This window comes from Mesoplodon densirostris, chromosome 1, assembly GCF_025265405.1.
Source record: "Mesoplodon densirostris isolate mMesDen1 chromosome 1, mMesDen1 primary haplotype, whole genome shotgun sequence".
NCBI classification, from domain to species: domain Eukaryota; kingdom Metazoa; phylum Chordata; class Mammalia; order Artiodactyla; family Ziphiidae; genus Mesoplodon; species Mesoplodon densirostris.
In genome coordinates, this window is record NC_082661.1 from 90,792,260 (window position 1) to 90,816,143 (window position 23,884).

Below are 23,884 nucleotides of genomic sequence, written 5' to 3' on the forward strand. Positions count from 1 at the left end.
TGAAAATCTAACAATCCTGTAGGTATCTATTTAGAGGACATGCATCCATAGGTAATGTTTCCCATTCAAATATACCATGCTTTACTACATGCCAGAAAAAGTTATAGTCACCTCTTCTTTTATTTATTTATTTGTTTGTTTGTTTATTATTTTTTTGGCTGCATTAGGTCTTAGTTGAGGCACGTGAGATCTTTCTTGGTGGCAAACAGACTCTGCGCTGTGGTGCACGGGCTTCTCTCTAGTTGTGGCAAGCAGGCTCCAGAGCACATGGGCTCTGTAGTTTGTAGCACGCAGGCTCTGTAGTTGAGGCATGCATGGGCTCAGTAGTTGTGGCATGGGGCTTACTTGTCCCACGGCATGTGGGATCTTAGTTCCCCGACCAGAGATTGAACCCATGTCCCCTGCGCTGGAAGGTGGATTCTTTACCACTGGACCACCAGTGAAGTCCCTAGTCACCTCTTCTTAAGCTAAACATTCTATTGAAATATATTGCATTGGTACTAATACACACACCTTTCCTTTCTTATGCAGGACTCTTGACATTCAGCCAAATCGAGTCACAGTTGGAGGTATCAGATCACTAGAACCAATCCTTCAGAGGAGAGGACACGTGGAAAGCCATGATTTTGTCGGGTGTATAATGGAGTTTGCAGTCAATGGAAGACCTCTGGAACCAAGCCAAGCTCTGGTAGCGCAAGGCATCCTAGATCAGTATGGCAACCTTATTTCTTATCATTTTAAAGAAAGACACCAAAAGTGTATGATGATTGAGCATCAAAAGATGAAATCCTTGTGCCCAAAGCCCTAAAAATACCAAATGTATTATGCTGTTTTGAATTTCAATTTTTTACTTATAGCTGTGAAATTTGGGAAAAAACAAATGGATGTGTGCATATATGTATGCATATACATTTTACCTTACATAGTTGTGAAGAATGTATGAGTTAAGTAAGTAAATCACATAGAAAGGAACCTGACACATAGTAATATATAAGTGTTAGCAATAATATGTACAAAAACTATTTGAAATTAAATAGTTTTACATATAAATATATGTATTCCCTTGGCCTGGCCCTAGGCTCAAATAAATGGATGAGGAAGATCCTTGCTCTTGAGGAGTTCATAGTCTCTTTAAATTCCTGATTGTTAGCCTCTAGTGCAGCCATAATTATTGCCTGGCAATATATTATATTCTCCTAGTTTAGTCACTTTTCACTGCCGCAGTAATTATTTCATGCCTGTTCTTTCCATAAACCACAAATATCATCTCCTGCATCCTTTTTCCAGCTAATGAATTTGCTTCCTAACTTGCTCAGAAAATTGGGGCAATCGAAACAAAACTCTCCAAAGCTCATTCCTCCACATCTGCCCATGCAGCCTATAGTCTACCCTGTATACTATTATTGAATGAACTGTTCTTATTCCCACAAAGACCAACCCCTTTTTATGTGATAGACTCCATCCCCGCAAACTTTCTTAAAACAGTACTCCAGCTTTCTAAAGTGTTTCTTTTCTCATTTCAATTCAGGCTGCTATTTCTCCCCCCCCCCCCCTTTTCTTAACTTGGTTAATCCCATTTTCACATTGTTCTGTCTCTGTCGAGTGATCAATAACCACTGTGTTGCTAAAATCAATGGTCAAGTCTCATCTTATTTGAACTTCAGCAACATTGAGAACAACGTTATTAGTTTGTCCACCAGCACACGGTATGCCCCCGGTTTTCTACTCTGATTCTTCTTCTCATCTCCTTAACATCTTCTCTTTTGTATCTATATTCATTTTTTAAGTCACTTTTTATAGTCCTTGCTTTTATGTACTATCGCTAAAGCTGATGACTTTTAAATGTATATCTTAAACTTAACATCTCCTCTGAACTTTAGACCCTCATATCCAACAGCATATGGAATATCCTGTGTGTATTTCTAACAAGTATTTCAAACTTAAGTTTAAAACTGAACATCTGGCCTTCCTTCCTGACTTCTCCCAAACCCACTCCTTCCAGGTTTTCCCATCTCAGGTAATAATAACTCAGTCTACCCACCTGGTCAGCCACAATTTGTAGACCACCTTTGACTCCTCTCTTTCTGACAAACCACATTTAATCCACCAACAAACAGAAGTCATGTCAATCTGCTATATTTAAAATAGATAACCAACAAGGACCTATTGTAGCACAGGGAACTCTGCCAGTACTCTGTAATAACCTAAATGGGAAATGAATTTGAAAAAGAATAGATACATGTATATGTATAACTGAATCACTTTGCTGTACACCTGAAACTAACACAACATTGTTAATCAACTATACTCTAATATAAAACAAAAAAAAATTTTTTAAGAAAAAATAAATAAAATAAAAACAGAGGTCAGTTCTTACCCTGACTTATAAGGCTGACCTCCCTATTGTCAACCAAATGGACCAGGAACTGTAAAGAGACATAAAGGCATTTTATTTAGGGTCTTAGAATTGCAACTCAGGGATCACAGATTCCAGCGGAAACCAAAGTAATATCCCACCAGAAGAAAATGGGCAGGGTTTATTAATAGGGAAAAGAGGGAAATCAATGCAGAATTTGGACTGGAAGGTAAAATTATTCTATACGTGTGATTGGGTTATGGAGCACATCTCGTTTGTTACTGGGGAAAGGTATGTTTTCTTTAGTCCAGAAAAAGTCCAGTTCTCAGCATTATTCTTTCCTTTTTGCAACTTAACAACTATTCAGCAGTTTTAATTTAGAGTGTTCAGCAGACATCCAGCATGGGTGGCAAACGTGGAGGTCCTTAGGTCATGTTCCAGCCATTTCTTTTTATTTATTTATTTATTTTTGGCTGCAATGGGTCTTCATTACTGCACACGGTCTTTCTCTAGTTGAGGCGAGCAGGGGTTACTCTTCGTTGTGGTACGTGGGCTTCTCATTGTGGTGGTTTCTCTTGTTGTGGAGCATGGGCTCTAGGTGCATGGGCTTCAGTAGTTGTGGCACGTGGGCTCAGTAGTTGTGGCTTGTGGGCTCTAGAGTGCAGGCTCAGTAGTTGTGGTGCATGGGCTTAGTTGCTCTGTGGCATGTGGGATCTTCCCGGACCAGGGCTCGAACCCATGTCCAATGCATTGGCAGGAGGATTCTTAACCACTGTGCCATCAGGAAAGACCAAGTCCCAGCCATTTTTGAGATTGTTCTTTCCACACCCTTGACTTCCTCACCATTACCTACCTGCTCTTCTCCTTGTTCACGCTGTTCTGACAGTATTGGCCACTTGATGTTCCTCAAACATGCAAAGGACACTTTCACTTCAGGACTTCCTCACTCGGCTCTTTCCTCTCCCTGGAATGATCTTCTATCAGATATACTTTGCTCTCTCTCCCTTTGTTTAGGACTTTACAAAAACAGATCCTTCCTTCACTCCCTAACCTAGAGATCTAGCAATCCCCTCAAAACTCCTAATCCCCTTTCTCTGCCTTAATTTTCCCATAGAACTTCCTTCTTTCTAACATACTACACAATTATCTATTTTTTTGTTTTTTGTCTGTGTCCCCCACAAGGAAAAAGAAATATTCTATGAACACATGGATTTTTTTCATCACTTTATCTCCATGCTTAGAACCATGCTTGGTAGCCATTCAATAAACATTAGGTGCGTGAGTTGTCTGGTGGAGGAGATGGGTATTTAGATAAACATGTGGCCCTGAGAGCACATGAACCAAAGTGTTTATTTGACCAAGAGGCTTTGCTCAATTAAGAATTAATTAAAAAAAGGAATGATCACCTCTTTTCTTTATTGTGTAAGCTGTTATTTTGTTTAACCTTCTCCATTATGAATGAGACAGGGCATGTGTTACAGGACACCTTGTTAGATTAGATGTTCCAAATATAGTTGTAACCTGAGTTTCAAAGATTTGAGTTCATGAAAACTAAGCAGGTTAATAAAAATTTATATCTAATTTTAACAAATTTCCACTCACCTGATTTTGTGCTTTATGCCTCTTTATTCTGTTTATTTTAGATGCCCTAGACTAGAAGGTGCTTGTACTCACAGTCCCTGTCAACATGGTGGAACGTGTATGGATTACTGGTCGTGGCAGCAGTGTCATTGCAGAGAAGGACTGACTGGGAAATATTGTGAAAAATGTATGCAAGCTGTTTCATCTTCCACCAGAAATTATAATAACCATTAAAAGTATAAATATATGCACCTAAATATGTAATTGAAGTAAAATAATTATGTTTTTTTGGTTTTGTTTTGTTTTGTTTGTGGTACGCGGGCCTCTCACTGTCGTGGCCTCTCCCGTTGTGGAGCACAGGCTCTGGACACGCAGGCTCAGTGGCCATGGCTCACGGGCCCAGCTGCTCTGCAGCATGTGGGATCTTCCCAGACCGGAGCACGAACCCACGTCCCCTGCATTGGCAGGCGGACTCTCAACAAGTGAGCCACCAGGGAAGCCCAAGAATTATGTTTTGATTCTAAATATTGAAAATATTAAATGGGCAATATTTGGTAAAGCACAGTGACATTTTTTAATTCATGTTTTAACCTGAGAAAGAGTGAAATCCTTTTAGAATTATTTACTAAATATGTTCCTCATTTCCATTTTATAAAATATCACTTAGTTATTTTTGTTTTACCTATAGGAATTCTAGACAATTTACAAGGCCAGGGGCTATATTCAGGCCTTGGCTTAATATTATCTGCATTTAAGGGATATTTCTCTGGTGAATATGTTGTATTTGGTTGAAACGTATAATACTAAATCACTAAACACTGAGTTCAAAACATGCAATGGCAATAAAATCCGTTATAGTTCAAGGTGATACTTAAATTTTTAATTGCAATTATTGGAATTGGCTTCAAATATTATTTTTTAAAGTCTTTTATTAGTTATTTGTTTCTAAAGCCTAATTTTATTGTTATTAAGACATTAATGATGTTCAAGCCATCATTAGAACATGGCATTCTCTAATTTCAAGTTGTATATCCCACTAACTAACCCTAATGGAGTCACTTTTATAAAAATTACTTTATTTTCACATAAGTGGTTACTGGTTAAATCTTTGCACCTATCTTATCACTTTTTAAGTAGTCATTTGATTCTATTATAATATGAGAATGAATAGAAATTTATGATTAAATTACATATATACTATAATTGAAAAGATCTTAGTAACAGAGTATAATTGTGTTTATTTAGGATAAAATCAAAACGTGGGAAAAGTACATTGTCACATGATATTTTTTAAAGTAATGAGTATTTAGTAGGTAGGAATCCAACTATATTTGGAAAATAAAATGTCACTCACTTGAGCCATGCCTGCAGTTTTTTTTTTAGTTGAGATATAATTCACATACTACAAAATTTACCTTCTTAAAATGCACCATTCATTGCTGAAGCCCATTTGAGCTCATTTTCTTTATGTCCTTTCTTTAGCTCTATTAGCTATAACACAATTTTGTACTTCAGAAGTGTGAACATTTTATCAGATTATGAAAAATTATAATTACATATGATGTTTATACATGATGACAAATTAAATTTGATGTGATTATTGCAACTAATAAAGTTACTTACACATGTGAATGTTTGTACAAATCTTTGTTCAAATTTTCCATGTTAGAGGCTTCAAAAATTACAAATCATTATACCTGTGAAAACATATATGGATTTATTAATTTTAGAAACACAGTGAAACTTATAATCAAATTCTTCAACTGTATATTTTTAACATGTGGCTATCTCTCGAGGTATTCATAATGTATGTAGCATGTATCAAATATTTTAATGAATATTTTCCAAATAAATAATTATCATAAAATGTTTTATATTTCATGGTTCTGAAATGGATTTAAGCATTTGAAATCAACTTACACAATAATTCACAAGTGGGAATTATTTTTTCAGAGGAGGATTAAGTGACAATAATTCCAAAAACTTAATATTTTCATTGCTTTTTTAAATAATATTTTTGTCACCAAAGAAACTCTTTAAGAAATGCCTATTGGATGCATTCATGTTTCCCTTTCTTCATTGGCTTTCAGCTATTACTCCTGACACGGCCTTATCATTAGAAGGTAAAGGGCGCTTGGACTACCACATGAGTCAGAATGAGAAGCGGGAGTATTTGCTGAGACAGAGCATCCGAGGTGCCATGTTGGAACCTTTTGGTGTGAACAGTCTGGAAGTAAAATTCAGGACAAGAAGCGAGAATGGCATTTTAATCCATATCCAAGAAAGCAGCAATTACACTACTGTGAAGGTAAGATAAAAGCTAATGGTGACTTCATTTGATTAGACCGCCTGCTGCGTCATGGTTTAAATCACTTCTCCCATAATTTCTATCCTTTTCTTCACCACCCATTAGAGTTCCGACTGAGGCTGGGAACTATTCCAATATCATCTATCTTAACTATTCCTCAGGCATTGGCCAGAGTAACAAAGAACTGAATGGTTTGGTTTCTAAACACTTTTGTTTAGAGTAGAGAGCACTGCTGTGTAGGCCAGCAAAGAAAGAATTTGTTGCAATCTATTTTGCCAGATAAAAATTTATATTGTTTTTACCCTACTTTTAAACAAAGTGAAACAAAAAGATAATATGTCTTTGAAATGGAAAAATATGTTTTTCCAAGAATTATTCCAAACACTGTTATGTATATATTAATTGGAATGACTAGAATAAAACATTTTTTGAAATTTTCTGGCTTTATTCTGGAACATATATTCAATTCACTATTCAGGTAAATCCTGTGAAATTAAATACCTTTGGAATTTATAGTAAGTAAAATTTCAGTTAACTCCTCCAAATAATTTCTAAACAAATATTTCTGAAACGTTATATTTCATTATTGATTTATCATTAGGCTTTTACACATTTCTTTTCTCATCTATAAATGGGATGCTAAACTGGTGAATAATTTCATTACATATGCATTTCCTGTCAGCTCTTAACTTTCTTAATTTCTAAAATGATTATTCTGCTTTCCTTCCCACAAATAAGACTTCATCTTTCAGACCATCATTTTTTTTAGTTGAGTTATATCAACTGCTTTTTTATTAATATCATTCAGTCTATTAGAAATCTGCTAGTAATTTTTATATGAACTTTAGTTAATTCTTAAGAAAACAAATCCAGATTTCCTGAATTATTTTCACTTATAACTCAATATTTTGAAAATTACTGAAAGCTTAGTTCATAAAGAAAAGATCAATATGCATAGAAAATTACTAGGTTTCATTCATGTAAAATACTAAAAATAAAAACAGACATTCACCTTTAAACTTCAGCTTCTTTATTCTCAAAATTTATCTCTGTCCAAGCCAACTTGGTTGTTATGTGGTCTGTACATAGCTTTAAATAGTATAAAAAACAATCTTTTTAAAATTCTCATAATCCCCCTAGTCCAGCCATTCTCAGCTGGGGGTGATTTTAACACCCCTCCACAGGGGATATTTGGCAAAGCCTGGGAACATTTTTATTGTCCTGGTTGTTGGGAGTGAGGAGGCTACTGCTGCCAACATCTAGTGGGTAGAAGTCAAATATGCTGCTAAACATCCTTCAGTGCTCACTACAACACCCCACAAGAAAGAATCATCCAGTCTGAAATGTCAGTGCTGAGGTTGAGAAACTCTGCCCTAATCCAGTTGGAGAATATCTTCAGGTTATAATTTTACCTCTATTGTTGAAACAAAGAGCCCAGATCCAGAATTAATAGAGTAACTGCTGCAAAACGAAACACCTACGTCACTGTATAACGTTATTATTCGGTGTTTATGGTTTTCATTGAAAAGTGTATTGGAAGTAAAGAAAGTAAGGAAAGAAGTAGACCACCATATTCTACCAGAAACATTTTTTATATGCATTGAGAGGCTTTGACATTGAGGTCTGTGTGTTATCTGTTAGGCTGCTTCCAAGTCCTCGTGCCATTTAAATGACATATGAAATATTTCTGTATGTTATCTCTTTAAGCCAAGAGATACAAAAACAATGTGCTTGAAGAAATTGGAGACAGAATATTTTTCTTCCTCAAGGAAGAAGCTGAATGTCGACATCCATTTTTGTCGCCATAAAATCTTGCATTTCCAACAGGACAGCAGCATGCAGCTTCTCCAGATTTCATTGCATTAGTAGCAAGCACTTAGAAAGATATTTCTTTTTCCCTGAAGGGAAGATGAGTAAAAATAATGACTAATGCAGACCAAAATGCACATTTCTTTTGTATGAAAATTTTGAAAGGCGGTTTTTCAGAGATTCAGGGGTTTGGCAGGTGGAGTAAATAGATTAAAAAGAAACAGTGATTAAGAAGAACTGAATAGACAGGAAGAGAGTGACTTTTGTAAGTAAGCAAGTTACTTGCATGACAGGAATCCGATCTGCTTATCTAGGCTAGGAAGCAAGTTAGAATGGACTGTTACTTATCAGTTAGCTTATCAGTGACCAAGGCCCCTGGTTTTCTTCTGTCTTTCTTTTGGCTCAGTTTCTGACAGTTGCTTTCTCTCTCTCTCTCTCTCTTTTCCCCTTCTTTTCTTTCTTTCTTTTTTTTAATTCAGATAAAAAAAGAAACTAAGGAGAGAAAATTTCAGAGAGGAAAACAAAAGAAAAGCATTCTTGTGTATAACAGCTTTTGAACTGTATTTAAAGTGTTTCACAAATCTCTCTTTCACGGCACATTGGGTATCTCCATATTTGGAAATGTAATAATGCCAGATGATGGGCTTTGTTTATACTTCAAATCAGTTCTGGGTTTTGGTGTATTGTTTGTTTGTTTGTTTGTTTTTCTTTTGAAGTGAGGCCAGGTATGCCATACAGAGTTAGGATGATTCCGAGCTCTATAGAGTCAAAAATAAATAACTGAGCAAATCAATCTATGAATAAATAAAACCAAGCAAAAAATGAGCATGCCGTTTCAAAAATTAGGGTGGGTAGAAGAGTATGGCAGAGTATTATTGGGGAGAAGGAGAACATGAAGAATGTTGTAATGGAAACATATATTCTTACTCATCCTACTCCATGACATGTTCCAAAGACCCTGTCATCAGAATGTCATCGAATGAAAGGATGACATGGTGTGATCAATTAGGAGAGAAACGCAGAGCTTACAGAAGGCTCTTCTCAAGGCTTCTTTCCAAAAAGGACTCTGGCTATAACCAAAGAGGAGTTGCTGTTTTCACTGTCTGTTTCATGAGACATTGCCTATTCGATGAAATGTTATTGTCATTTAACCACAATTTTCTTTTTTTTTTCCCCCTGGGTTCAGTACTGGAATATATTACTATCTGGAGAAACTGCTTTAATAAAATATTACATTATGAATAACTTATGTAAATGTGTTAGGCATATTTTCCATAAAGTAAAAATGAACTCATTTTTAATTCTACCAGATGTGTTTGTTGCATGTAGAAAAAGCATTTGATCTGAGTGACAAAATAAACGGATCCATCTTTTCATTCCCGTCATTTGATACGCAGTGCCACTTTATCCCCCAGCCGAGGCACCAGCTCTGTCTGGCAGTAGTGATGGGATTATGCTCTTTTCATCCTGCCTTATAAATTATTTCATTTTCTTAGTGTCTACTTAGAAAACTGGAAACTTGGGAGCTGGAAACTGGAGTAAGAGCATCCTGTTACCCAATGTTCTACTGGGCAAAGTAAAAGAAACCAAATATCCCTTAGATAAATTTTAAAAGACAGCCAAAATAAAGACTTGTCCAGATGCCTCATTATTAAGAACTCACCCTTTATTCATCATAGTGGTCATCTTAATAAATAATAAGCATGATTTTTAAAGATAAAATTCCAGCGTGTAATAGATGACAGGTAAAACAATTTCTTTATGTCTTCACTTTTCCAACTATGCTTCATTTATAGCTAATCATTGATTTCTCTTTTTGGATATAGTTTAAAATTTTTTGATAGCTATGGGCCATTTACAAAACATTTTTTTAAAACTTGCAATTGCCATTAAAATATAAGTACTCATAAAAGTGTGTGATTTACTTATCTTAAAATTAGTATTCATCCTATTATTTATCTCAGTTGCATTCTGGAAAATAAATCTATACATCTTGAAAAATTAGTTATAAATATAAGAATATCTTGAAAACTGTTGAACCTATTATATGTGAAGGTATATGTTACCTAAAATTGTAAAGGCATACTCTAACACAACCAGACTCCTCAACTGTTCTCTCTGCTTTAAACTGATCAATGTATTAAGGTTTCTTGACACTTTTATTTTTATTCAAGCATACCATAGTTTAATTGTACAATATTTTTAATATGTTTTACAGATTAAGAATGGCAAAGTACATTTTACGTCAGATGCAGGAATTGCTGGGAAAGTGGAGAGAAATATTCCTGAAGTCTACGTTGCTGACGGCCACTGGCATACTTTTCTAATTGGAAAAAATGGAACAGCCACAGTATTGTCCATCGACAGAATTTATAACAGAGATATCATTCACCCTACTCAGGATTTTGGTGGCCTTGATGTGCTCACTATATCTCTTGGAGGAATTCCTCCCAATCAAGCTCATCGAGATACTCAAACAGGTAAGTGCTTGTGTTGAGTAGAGGCACAAAAGAAAGGTAAAATCGTTCCTCTAAAAGTAGTTGGATATCTGATAATGTCCATTATAAATATTCTAAGACTATCATAACTACCTTTAGAAAGTTGGTAATAAATTATTGGTCGTCACTTTCTTTAGGCATTTTCTACCAAGTTCATAACTCAGCCCAGGGTGTTTTGATCCTTTCCTTGTGTACCAAATATTTATTTATACATTCATTCATTTACTCATACATTTGTTCATTCACACAACATATATTTATAGAGACCTGTAGGTACTTGGCATGAACTACAATGGTGGACTCTTTCCATAGAATACATGGTCCTGTAAGGAAGACAAACATCAATCTAATCATTACACAAGTACTATATTATTTTATCCTATGATAAATGATGTGAGGAAGGATATAGAATTCTAAGAGGTTGCCAAAAACGTGGAGAAGAGGAAACGTCTCTGGAAATTGACATTTGTACTTAAATCTGAACTATGAAGATGAGGATGGGGAAGTATGAAAGTTAATTTATATTGATGGGAACTAAAGGGAAAGAAGTAGATTGTCAGGATCACAAAACCCAGAATATTGGGGACTGATGTCACAGATGAAAGATGAAATTGGAGAATGAAAGTTCTCCTAGACTATGTGGCAATTTTTATCTCATTCTTGGAACAATGGGAAGTTACTGAAAAATTAATCACAGAAGTATCAAAGTCAGATATACAGTGACATTAAAGATCTTTCAGGTTACACCATGGAAAATACATTGGAGAAGGACAAGAGAGGACTTGCATAAATTAGCTGGAAAGATATTGTAGTGATCTACACAAGGTATTGTGTGAGCTTGGACTTGTTTGGTGGTACACGAGTTTAAAAGTAGTGGATAGGGAAGAATATTTTAGGAATGAAAATGAGCCAAAGTGTTGATGCTTTTGGTAAAATTCAGGAAGGTTTCTGACATTCCAACTAATGGGTAGTGCCACTAAGAGAGGAAACTGCAGAAGGGTGCAAAAAATAATCTATGGGAAACATCAAGATTTTGTTGGAGATTTCTGAGTTTGGAGCACCTTTGAGAAAGACCTTTGGGTAGATGGGTTAGAAATCAGGAGTAGACCAGTTGGAAATACTTATTTAGGAGTTATGAGTGTCGAGCAGGTAACTGAAGTACTGGGCATGGATATGATAAGCAAATATGAGGGTGTAGAGTAAAAAGAAAGCCCAGGGCCTTACCTTGAGTAATTCTAAGAGCCAATGGCTGTCTAGAGGAGAATGAGACAGAAAGGGGACTAAGCCATAGAAAGAAAATCAGGAGAGGAGGAACAAAAGCAGATGTCCCAGGAACTCATGGAAAAAGAGTGTATAAGGGATGAAAAAGACACTAGGGTGGAATGATGCACCAAATAAGAGGAAATTTGAAAAATGTGTTGCAGAGTAAAGGAGTCAAAGCATAAAAGTTAAAGCCTAGGTAATAGTTAGTTCTTATGTATTTAGCTTGTTTTAGAATATGGATGCTAATTCATTTGGATGTTGCAAGAAAATAAGCCAATGTAAATTATGCCCTTTTTTGTTAGTGTCAAGATATATTCTTGGGCTTTGTGACTGGAGCATTAGCAATATTAGCACACAAATATTAGTGTAACAAAGTCTTTCTCAACTTTTTTTTAAATCATCTCCCTCTAAGGAGCTGTGTTAGATCTTCTTTTCCAGCCCCTGCCATCACTACCGCATAAAATGTTAATTGAATGAGTATACTCCATTTTTCTTTATTGATGTGTAATTAACTTACAAAGTTCTATTAGTTTCAGGTATACAACAAAGGGATTCAGTTATACATATGTATGTATATATATATATATATATATATATATATATATATATATATACGCACAGATATGCACATATAGATTCTTTTCCCTTATAGTTTATTACAAAATATTGAGTAGAGTTCCCTGTGCTATACAGTAGGTCCTTGTTGGTTATCTATTTTATGCATAGTAGTGTTTATATGTTAATCCCAACCTCCTGATTTATCCACATCCCCGCCCCCTCTGTCCCCGCCACAAGTATACTCTATATCTGCCCTTTGGAGGCCCACAAGTCATGGTAATAGCTAAGATTTTTCTTTTGCTCCTTAAGAAGCTATGTTCAACTCCCCCCTTGAGAGCAGTATCAACTCCATTGAGAGTGCAAGATCTAATGCTTGAAGCTATTGGCCTATTTTGGTTCTTTTTAAGTAGTTTTAAAATAAAATTTATTTTTATGTATGTAATTCTTGGTACATAGACTATAAAAATGAAACCAACAGATAATTAAAGGAGGGATAAAACGAAGACACAGCCTGTTAGAGCCCTTCATGAATGTTCAGAAAGAACAGGATGCCAGCAATCTGCTCCACGTTCTGTTATGGAAATCTTACACATCTTGCTAACTTCTGTTGTAAGATGCACGGGTTTATTGCCTTCGGACAGGGTGATGGCGTTGGGACTGTGGTGTCTAAACTCTAGTGATGTGATTGCGAAGCTTCTCTTCGGCAGATCTGTGCGGCCTGTTAAGTCTTTGGTTGTCCCTAAAACGCCTTACTGCTCCTTCTTGCCCTGGCAGGGTTTGATGGCTGCATCGCTTCTGTGCTGTACGGCGGAGAAAGTCTTCCTTTCAGTGGGAAGCACAGCTTGGCCTCCATTTCGAAGACGGATCCCTCAGTGAAGATGGGCTGTCGTGGCCCGAACATTTGCGCCAGTAACCCCTGCTGGGGAGATCTGCTGTGCATCAATCAGTGGCACGCATACAAGTGTGTCCCCCCCGGGGACTGTGCCTCCCACCCATGCCAGAACGGGGGCAGCTGTGAGCCAGGCCTGCACTCCGGCTTCACCTGTAACTGCCCGGATTCACACACAGGCAGGACCTGTGAGACAGTGGTGGCCTGTCTTGGTGTCTTCTGTCCTCCGGGGAGGGTGTGCAAGGCTGGAAGTCCCGGAGGGCACGTCTGTGTTCTGAGTCAGGGCCCCGAGGAGATCTCTCTGCCCCTGTGGGCCGTGCCTGCCATCGTGGGCAGCTGTGCCACCGTCCTGGCCCTCCTGGTCCTGAGCCTGATTCTATGTAACCAATGCCGGGGGAAGAAGGCCAAAAATCCCAAAGAGGAGAAGAAACCGAAGGAGAAGAAGAAAAAGGGAAGTGAGAACGTTGCTTTTGATGATCCAGACAACATCCCCCCCTATGGGGAGGACATGACCGTGAGGAAACAGCCCGAAGGGAACCCGAAGCCTGATATCATTGAAAGGGAGAACCCCTACCTCATCTACGATGAGACCGATCTTCCCCACAACTCAGAAACCATCCCCAGTGCCCCTTTGGCTTCACCGGAGCAAGAGATAGAGCATTACGACATCGACAATGCCAGCAGCATCGCCCCTTCAGATGCAGACATCATCCAACACTATAAGCAGTTCCGCAGCCACACCCCGAAATTCTCCATCCAGCGGCACAGTCCGCTAGGCTTCGCCCGGCAGTCCCCCATGCCCTTAGGAGCCAGCAGCTTGACTTACCAGCCTTCCTACAGTCAAGGTTTAAGATCCAGCTCCCTGAGCCACTCGGCTTGCCCAACTCCCAACCCTCTGTCTCGACACAGCCCAGCCCCTTTCTCCAAGTCCTCCACTTTCTACAGGAACAGCCCGGCCAGGGAATTGCATCTTCCGATAAGGGATGGAAATACTTTGGAAATGCATGGCGATGTGTGCCAACCTGGCATTTTCAACTATGCTGCGAGGCTGGGAAGGAGAAGCAAGAGTCCTCAGGCCATGGCCTCTCATGGTTCTAGACCGGGGAGTCGCCTGAAACAGCCAATTGGGCAGATTCCTCTGGAATCTTCTCCACCAGTAGGACTCTCCATTGAGGAGGTGGAGAGACTAAACACCCCTCGCCCTAGAAACCCAAGTATCTGCAGTGCAGATCATGGGAGGTCTTCTTCAGAAGATGACTGCCGAAGGCCACTGTCCAGAACGAGGAACCCAGCGGATGGCATTCCAGCTCCAGAATCTTCCTCTGACAGTGACTCTCATGAGTCTTTCACTTGCTCAGAAATGGAATATGACAGGGAAAAACCAATGGTATATACTTCCAGGATGCCCAAATTATCTCAAGTCAATGAATCTGATGCAGATGATGAAGATAATTATGGAGCCAGACTGAAGCCTAGAAGATACCACGGCCGCAGGGCTGAGGGGGGACCTGTGGGCACACAGGTAGCAGTGCCTGGGGTTGCTGACAACACACTGCCCTTGAAGCTTGGGCAGCAAGCAGGGAATTTCAACTGGGACAACCTTTTGAACTGGGGCCCTGGCTTTGGCCATTATGTAGATGTGTTTAAAGATTTGGCATCTCTCCCGGAAAAAGCAGCAGCAAATGAAGAAGGCAAAGGTGGGACAACTAAGCCAGCCTCCAAAGATGGGGAAGCAGAACAGTATGTGTGACCTTTGTGTGCTGGCATTATAAAAATATAAAAAACAAGAAACACAAACCATCATAAGTTTGCCGAATAGGGTGGGTCACATTTGCAAAACAGGCCAGTATGAACTGGTGTTAGAGGAAAACTTAAAAATAATAACCACAATGCTGCTGAAACAGACTCAAAACAACTCTTTAATTTAAATATGTTTGGTTGAATTTCTTTTCCTGCATGCATTGTATTTTGTAACTAGTCATGTGGCATGCAGCATTTGGAAAGGTTTTTCTTATTTACCAATGTTTGATTTGTGACTTTTAAAATTAATACCGTTGCCATTACAGAAATGAACTTGTGCTTTCACAGTGAGGTATGTGTATTGTTTCCATTGTATTATTATTGTCATGTTTTGCATTGCAAGATCCTTGAGGTTTAACCCATCTTTGTAAAGTGTAGAAAGAGCCCTCCTATCCTTGAATGAGCAACTAAGTATTAACACTTTTCAGAATTATGGATTCCGTATTCGATGTTGCTCAGAAATGTCTGAATATTTGAATATGCTTGTCATGACAGTGGGTACTAAAATTAAGTCATTTTGTTCAGCACTTTAGAACTTTCTTACAAAGTTTTGTTAAAAATTCCGAATCTTTTTTGTAAACAATTTTGGTCTTCTGACTTTCATCAGGCTTCCACTTGGAACAAAATATTGTCCCCAGAACTCTGCCGCTCTCCTGCTGTGGAATGATGTCCTAGCAACACTTCTCAGAGACACTTTTAAAAGTTATTTATTGAAAAATGTTCTATGCTTTTAAAATTTTAAAGAATCAACCTAAAGAAAGCCTATGATTGGACTTAGTTTTCAGCCATTTAACATTTACCCCAAGTACCCAGTTTTTATAATTTATATAAAGTCAAATTTCAACACTTCTTACTTTCTGTCATTTTGTAGACCCCTTTTTTAATACTGTGTAAAAACTTTTTTTTACACCGAAGCTGTGTTTTTGATACTGATATTTTCCTATGCTGAATGGTTTTCTTACTTTCAGGGAAGGTAAGAAAATACCTTTTTTACATTTGTTACTTATGTAACGTTCATATTTTTCACAGTTTGATATTTGTAACATACTGTATGCTTTCTACTTTTAAATGCCAACGATAGAATTAAAATATTTATTTAAAATACTTTGCATTCATAGTGTACTATTAATTTTTCATTTTCCCATACTCTTTCCATGCCCAATTGAGAAAAGGCTTTACTTGTCAATAGGGTATGACAAGTTGAATGATAAATGGGCAACATCATTTTCTTTTAAAAAACATGAGTATGGATAATTGCCAGAACAGATATTTTAAGGTTGCATTAGTGCATTCCTACCTGTCAGAGTTCTTGGACTTCCCTAGAGCATAATGCGTCTAGACTAGGTTGGACCTTAGGAGACTAACTTTGTTATGAGCCTGGTTTAAGCATTCTGGCAAAAAATGCTTGGAAGTTCCCCCTAGATATGTTCACTAAAGGCCAGCTTTGGACCAGGCTTATAATAATAGGAGTAGCAATGAATTAAAGCTAATTATGGGAAAATGTCTGGGTCTCATTTTCTCCAAGGATGCAGCCCCAAATTTTCTAAATCCAGTCGTGGGTAGGAAGAATGACAGTGAAAGCTCTGTAAAGCATACCTGTGTTTAATTTATTGATCACTCTGCTGCATAAATTCTAAACAAATTTTACATACTACCTTAGCCAAGACAAACCCCTGTTTTCACATAGTCACCTAAGAGTGAAACAATCCAGGAGGAGAGACTAGCCCAGAAGAAATCCAGTGGTGTATAAACAGTTAAATCTGAAATAACAGGACTTCTGCAAATTATGTCACAACCTCAGCACTTTTTGTAATTAAATACCTGCCCCACACCTAATATTTGCTGAGAATATTATCCTCTACCACTGGTTGCCACATAATGAATAGAGATTTTAACTGTATGTAAAAGTTCTCAGTACATAAAATATGAAAAAGCTTTTAGTAAATAAAATATTTTAACTTAATAACAACAGATTGAGATCTGTGCCAGAATTATTGATAGAAAATAAAATGTGGGTATAATCTAAATTATAGTATTCATATAACACAATTTAGGGACTGAGTGTAAGATGCTAATCTAATTTGGGGGGATTTTTTGCTCACCTGCAATAAGCCAACATATTTTAGTATTTCCCTATGAATTTTAGGATTATGAATCTATGCACCAAATATGGGAACATGTTGCTAGCTTTGCATAACTCAAAACAGGGTACATTTTTTCTTTCTGAGAAACTCTGAAGTATCTCAATGTCTTCAAGAATATAAACTCTATAATTGAGAACAGAGCTAAAAGTAAAATGATAAACATGATTATAGCTAAGGGTTAAGGAGAAGGAATGTGATGCCAGGATTCTGTATTCTAATTCTCTAGGAATTCTTTGTGAGATAGAGAATTACTATTCCCTTGATGGATTAATCCCAGTTTTGGCATAAGATAGAATTTTTATTGGAAAATTTCTAGCCTTTGGTTCTTCTTTAAATCTTTTCCACTGAAGCAAAAACAATACTTATATAGCAAAACAAATCAGAAATGTATGCAATGAAATTTTCACTCAAAATGGAAATTAATCCTTACCAAACAGTGACAGGACATAACATTACTGTAGTGGAATGGGGATTGAAGACAAACTGACAAGGTAACAATCCCCACAAATTAATTGCTAGTGGTGACCTGCAGTTTCGCACATAAAATCATGCCTTCAGAATTTTAATCCAGCCCTTGCAAGGGTATATTGGATTGCCTGGAATACAGTCACTCTTTGGGGCTCTTCCTGCATTGTCTGTTGTGGAGGAAACATGACTTTCCTTCAGGTACACATAGAAAATACCTTAGTGGGCATGTTGCCAGGAAAAGCAGCTTGTGATCACTCAGCCACAAGATCTGTGGGCTTGGATGGGCGACATGGCACAGGACTCCAATCACTCAGCTCTTAAGGAGCCCATTGCTGTTGCTTTCAAGGCTATTTCCAAAATTTTCTAAGTTTGCTGATTTCATTGACCACTTGTTCAGATATGTTAAAATCATTTGAGGAAAACAGAGCGTCAGAAGGGAGTGGAGGACAACTTCTGCCTCACATGTTGCCCTTAAAATGTTTACCCACAAAAGGGTGAGGAGAATGATAACTGACTTAAACTATTGAAAGCTATGTTCTATATATTTTATTTATAAGAAAAAAAAATCACCCTGTGGCTTTATTACTTCCTGACAACACATCTAAGAAATCACTATTTTCATGCAAATGCATTTTTATTCACTTGAATTCAACATTATGATAACATTAATGTGTAAAAAGTGAAAATGATTTTTAAATTTTGAATCAGTAATTCGGCAATGCACTTTTCCTTTTCTCATTATTTTATGTCATAGATTCAATTTTAAAAGGACTAACATTCTAAGATGACTAAATTTACATTCCCCTTAGGAAAAATAAGCCTAGAAATGAAATGTATGTTGGGATACATTTACTAGAGCTTTCAGTGTGAAATAAAATATTAAAGTCTGTGATTAATCTAGTATATATTCCTTAAAGGTATTTTGAGTGAAATGTCACATTATTAGTAATTTATATGGTTAGCATTACTGAGCCAGCTAGCAGTTTTAATGGTTTATCAGTCCAAGAGTTATAGATCAGTATTATACATGATTCAATACTTTCATTTATTGTTAATGATGCAAAAGGCACTAGGTTCTAATAAATTTTGGTGCATACAACTTTCATGTATACAGATAAATATCAGTGATTCAATTCTAACATAACCTATGCATCTATGATAATCATTGCAAGCAAATATATTCTAGACCAAAGTCCATGAAGTACAACATTCTCCATCAACAAAGAAATAAACTGAGATATAAAGAAGTTCAATGTCCTGGGTAAATCCATTTAATCACAAACAATATCAAGCGTTCTTTATATGTCAGGCACTCTTCTAGATCATGGGATAAAACAGCAAAGAAAATAGACAGACCTTCCTCAAAAGAACTTACATTTTGGTAGAGGAGCTAGACAAACCATCAATAAGTAACAAATACAGTAATAACTATGCAGTGTAATATCTAGTGGAGACAAATGCTTGCAAGACAACTAAAGCAGTGTAATGGCTAGATGTTGACTTGGGAGTGTGCCTGCTATTTTATTTTATTTATTTATTTGGCCACGGAGCATGCAGCATGGCTTGTGGGATCTTAGTTCCCCGACCAGGGATCGAACCCAGGTCCTCAGCAGTGAAAGCACCGAGTCTTAACCACTGCACCACCAGGGAATTCCTCCATGATACTTTAGATGGGGTGGTCAGGGAGGCCCTCTCTGGGTAAGTGACATTTGAGCAGAGCACTGAATGAGGCAGGAAAACAAGCCACAGACACGTGTGGGTGATGCTGTTGCAGGCAGAGGCGGTGGCATGGGGACTCCCCAAGTAGGAGAACATTCCATGTTAGAGGAACAGCCAGAGAGAGTCAGGGAGGCCAGATCATTGTCAATACACCAGCAAAGACTGCACAGAAACCTTAGGGTCGAATGGATGTGAGGATAAAGAGTAAGAATGGTAATTCAGAACAGGCCCAGAAACAGAATGATTGTTGAAGCAAACGTTCATTTATGCCTATTCTCTTGCAAAATAAGTGCATCTCCAAATGCAAAGGAAACCCTGAGAATGTGGATATGCGCTCACTCTGCATTGATGTCTAAGATCCCGAAGACAAAAGGAGAGATGTTTTTAACTGAGATGAATATCTGTGCTAACACTGATTGATTCATGCGACACTACATGACCAATCCAAACCTGTACGTGTATTAATAGGAAGCATGTTAAGATATATAATAGTAAAGCAGTCTCTTTCCTTACTGCTGAGGCAATAATATATCCAAAGTATGTAATTCCTACCTTTTAGAAGGTTGTATAAATTTTAATTTTAAAAATTGACTTCTATTTTTATGAAGTAGATCATTTGCGAGGAAAATTTTTCAAGTGGAATGAGATAGATTAATATTGGTAGGAAATGGTGGCAAACGAGATATCTCTAAGACATGACGATAAATCTATGCCTAAATTTAAGGCAACTAAATCATGTCCAAATATCTTATAATGAGTCTTTGTTTGTGATGAATGTGGTTAACCTCCATCTTTGCAGCACTAATAAAACTTTTCCAAAGTATGTTAGAATTTTAATAAGGATCTAAGTTGAGTGTAGTGAACTAGGATTAAGATATAAAGACAGGGGCTTCCCTGGTGGTGCAGTGGTTAAGAATCCGCCTGACAATGCAGGGGACATGGGTTCGATCCCTGGTCCGGGAAGATCCCACATGCCACGGAGCGGCTGGGCCCATGCGCCACAATTATTAAGCCTGCTCTCTAGAGCACACGAGCCACAACTACTGAAGCCCGCACGCCTAGAACCCATGCTCTGCAACAAGAGAAGCCACCGCAATGAGAAATACGTTCACTGCAACGAAAAGTAGCCCCCGCTTGCTGCAACTAGAGAAAGCCTGCGTGCAGCAGTGAAGACCCAACACAGCCAAAAATTTAAAAAAAAAAAAAAATTAAATAAATAATTAATTTAAAAAAGATATAAAGACAAACTTTAGGCATTTACTAAGAAAACTCTTGGAAATCTTTTTTTTTTATGCACATATGACATACGTACCATGTATACATGTCAGACCCATAATTATGTTAGAATTCACATAGACAATTCTGACAAATGTGTAACTGACATCATATAGGTAACTTAACTACTCTTTGTGTCTCTTAAAAGAATATGTTGAATGGATGGACAGACTCATCAAATCCTCATATATCATGTGTTATATTCAAGGTAGAAATACTGAAAATATTTGTGAGAGAGTCTCCATATCTGAAGATATATAATTAAAATGAAAAGATCCCAGAATGTTTAAAAGAACACTGCATAAAGGCAGAAAATTTCCAGGTGACCCATTTGGATACTTCCAATTGTATTAGTTTATGAATCAATTTGCCCAAGACCCCAATCAGTTTGCAAAGTACAAAGTGCAGTCATCATGGTATTCTGGCAGAAAGTTGGGATCTTAATCTGTGTACCATTCTAGCCCAAATAAAATAACCACCAATGTACAAAGTTCTTTGGCAATGTCAATGAGTTCCCCGTTTCCAATTAAAACCATATTGTGTGTGGTACAGATGTTGATCAAAATAAGATTCTGTTTTGCCAGAGCCGACTGCTCACTTAAGTCATCCTTTCCTTACTGTATTCACACAGTCTTGGGCCAGAATGCTGCGGAGGATAGAGTTATTAGTACTTGACTTTGATGTCGAAAAGTAAGACATCTAGGGAATTATCTCTTCAGAAAAACAGTATGATTAAGACAATAAGTGCAGCACAACCTGCTCCAAAAATGTGCTAATTCTTTTACAGCTATGAGTCTGTAGAAAGAGATGCTGTACTGAATGAGGGGTAATGCTCATCAGAAAGTCAGATCATGAGATGGACTCTTTAAGAGAAACTGATAAATATGAGAAATGCCTTTAGATAAATAGAAACTGAAAAGATGCCTGCTCTCTTTTGCTTTGGGAGAACTGTCATCATGAAACTTGATTTGATGATCTCTACTAACAGGAAACCATTCATGTCTTTAACATGTTTCTTCTAACTGGTGCAAAAAGCTTATGATAGCACGAGCTGCACACACTGATACATGGATCTGGAGAGTGAATCAAAACCAGAATTTTTTTTTCCTTTAAGTTTTATGGATAGTGATTATAGAATAGTGTTTCCTGAAAGAGGATGGTTTGGGCTGTCAGCATTGTAAGATAGCAAAAGTACATTCGCATTTGAAATTGTCTTAATTTATGCAGCTTCAGATCAAGAACAGAATGAGACCAAGAAATATTCAAGAGATTTTGAAGTGGCAAAGTCAATTATCTATAATTCATAGGGAGCTTTCTATCCATATTAAAGCAAAATTCCTGGCCACTCTGCATTTAATGGGCCTTTCTAAATAGATACTTGTGGGACATTGAATTAAAGTTTAACTATTCCCTATAAATTAGTCTGTAAATGAATCTTGGTAATGCATGCTTTTTAAAATTTGCTCAGCCTTGTCTGCCAAGTGCTGGGAAGAACTTGGTGAATAAAGATGACTTTTGCCTTCAAGAGGCTTGTGATTTTTGGTGACTAGACTCTTCCTTTCCCAACATACCTTAAAATTTGCATTGCTCTGTTTTCAGAGAATTATTTCGATATTTTCAAAGACATTTCTGTTTGTACTCATGTATGCTCCACATGCATTCTTTTGGACAATTGATGTAATCAATAACTCTCTAAACTTTGGTAATCTACTGCATTTCTAAAGTAACAAAATAGTAGGTTTAGTGAGTTTTAAAGAGCACAAGTTCTTGAAGTAAGGCAAATGGCTGATATTTTTCAGCAGTTCCTTCATAGTCTAATTATGTAAGACTTAGTTAAAATTCCTGGCAGTTGAGAGCTTTTGCCCTGAACTAACTATTATCAGCTTTGTCTTATCCTTTACTACTTATTTTGAAACTGGTTCATTTGGTTTCAGGATTATACTTTTTCACAGAATTTGGTGTCATCCATCCCCAGCAAAAAATATATATATATATATATGTTATCCAGATTCATCATGGTTTGTTGAGTTTGTGAGAAATAAAGCTGAAGTATAATTTGGGTAAATTTACTGAATAATTAGCTCTGACAAGTTGTCTAGATATCTCAAAGTTCCATTTGCCTTCCAATTCCAATGATTTTAATTTTCCATTTTAATTTCTCTGGACTCCATTCAAATTGTTATAGGATCCATTTGTGGCTGTATTCTGTGGAAAGGAGACATTCAAAACTGTGAAGAAAAAAAGAATAACCAAATGGTTCATGCTTTTTTCTGACATTTTTGTTCTTCCAACCATATATTTTTCTAATTATTCATGAGAAACTGAATAAAATATCTCTACGTGTCCTGTTTTTTTTTTCTTTTTCTAAATTTCCCCTGGAGTATTCAATATAATTTCATATTACATTTTAAGTCTTTCATTTATGCAGATTGCATATCTCCTAAAAGGTACTGCATGAAACACCTGGCAAAAAATAGCTTTATAGACTCAGTAATCATCATGAGATAACTTGAAAAATATAATCTACTATTGTCAGAGTATAAATGATATTATCACCATTAATGTCACAAAACAAAAGAAGTATATACACTGAATTCTACTCTGAATGCATTTAAGATAACAATTCATTGCTGCTTTTTTTATAGTATTAATCAGAAAACTTAGTTTTACTTTATGATTCTACCAACCTTAGTTATATTTTGTTTAATAAGTACTAGTAAAGGCCAATAACAAAGTAAAATACTGTAATAGTTTAACAGTAGTACTCTGTAACAAAGACAATATCAGAATAATGAATGGGGCAACCTGCTGTAGAAAAACATTTTGCCTATAGTATCAAACACTGCAAAATGTTTTTTAAGTGTTTAAAATATTGTCTCTCATAAAGTCCCTCATAGTAAAGTCATTTAATTCTGGGGATAATTGAGAATTTTGGAACAATTTCAGAGATAAGTACCAGAATATTAATTTCTGGTTTCATTAAGCTAAGGTGACCTCTTTAATATTTCCCCTAATATTAAAATTGGTTTTAAAACATCAGCATACAGACAAGATTAGTTAATAAAGGAAGTGAAAGATAACAATAAATCTAACAGTTGAGATTATACTTTCTTGTGACTACACTATTTGATACAGACACATGTTCACACACAGCTTAACAAAGAAAATTGTGACACTTTTTAAAATCAAAGCTTCTTGAGTATTTTTGCCAATTTG

The 23,884-nt window shown here is 36.8% G+C and overlaps 1 protein-coding gene across 1 annotated transcript in view; it reads left to right on the forward strand.

The window, feature by feature from the left end:
- The window catches only part of FAT4 (FAT atypical cadherin 4), a 175,259-nt gene extending 159,184 nt beyond the window's left edge, over positions 1 to 16,075 (forward strand). Inside the window, exons 13-17 of the mRNA XM_060105751.1 lie at positions 532 to 711; positions 4,000 to 4,124; positions 6,028 to 6,245; positions 10,273 to 10,534; positions 13,148 to 16,075. Of these exons, the coding sequence (XP_059961734.1) occupies positions 532 to 711; positions 4,000 to 4,124; positions 6,028 to 6,245; positions 10,273 to 10,534; positions 13,148 to 15,012 (2,650 nt within the window). The 3' untranslated portion in view covers positions 15,013 to 16,075. The remainder of the gene's footprint in view (positions 1 to 531; positions 712 to 3,999; positions 4,125 to 6,027; positions 6,246 to 10,272; positions 10,535 to 13,147) is intronic.
- Positions 16,076 to 23,884: the final 7,809 nt, after the last annotated feature.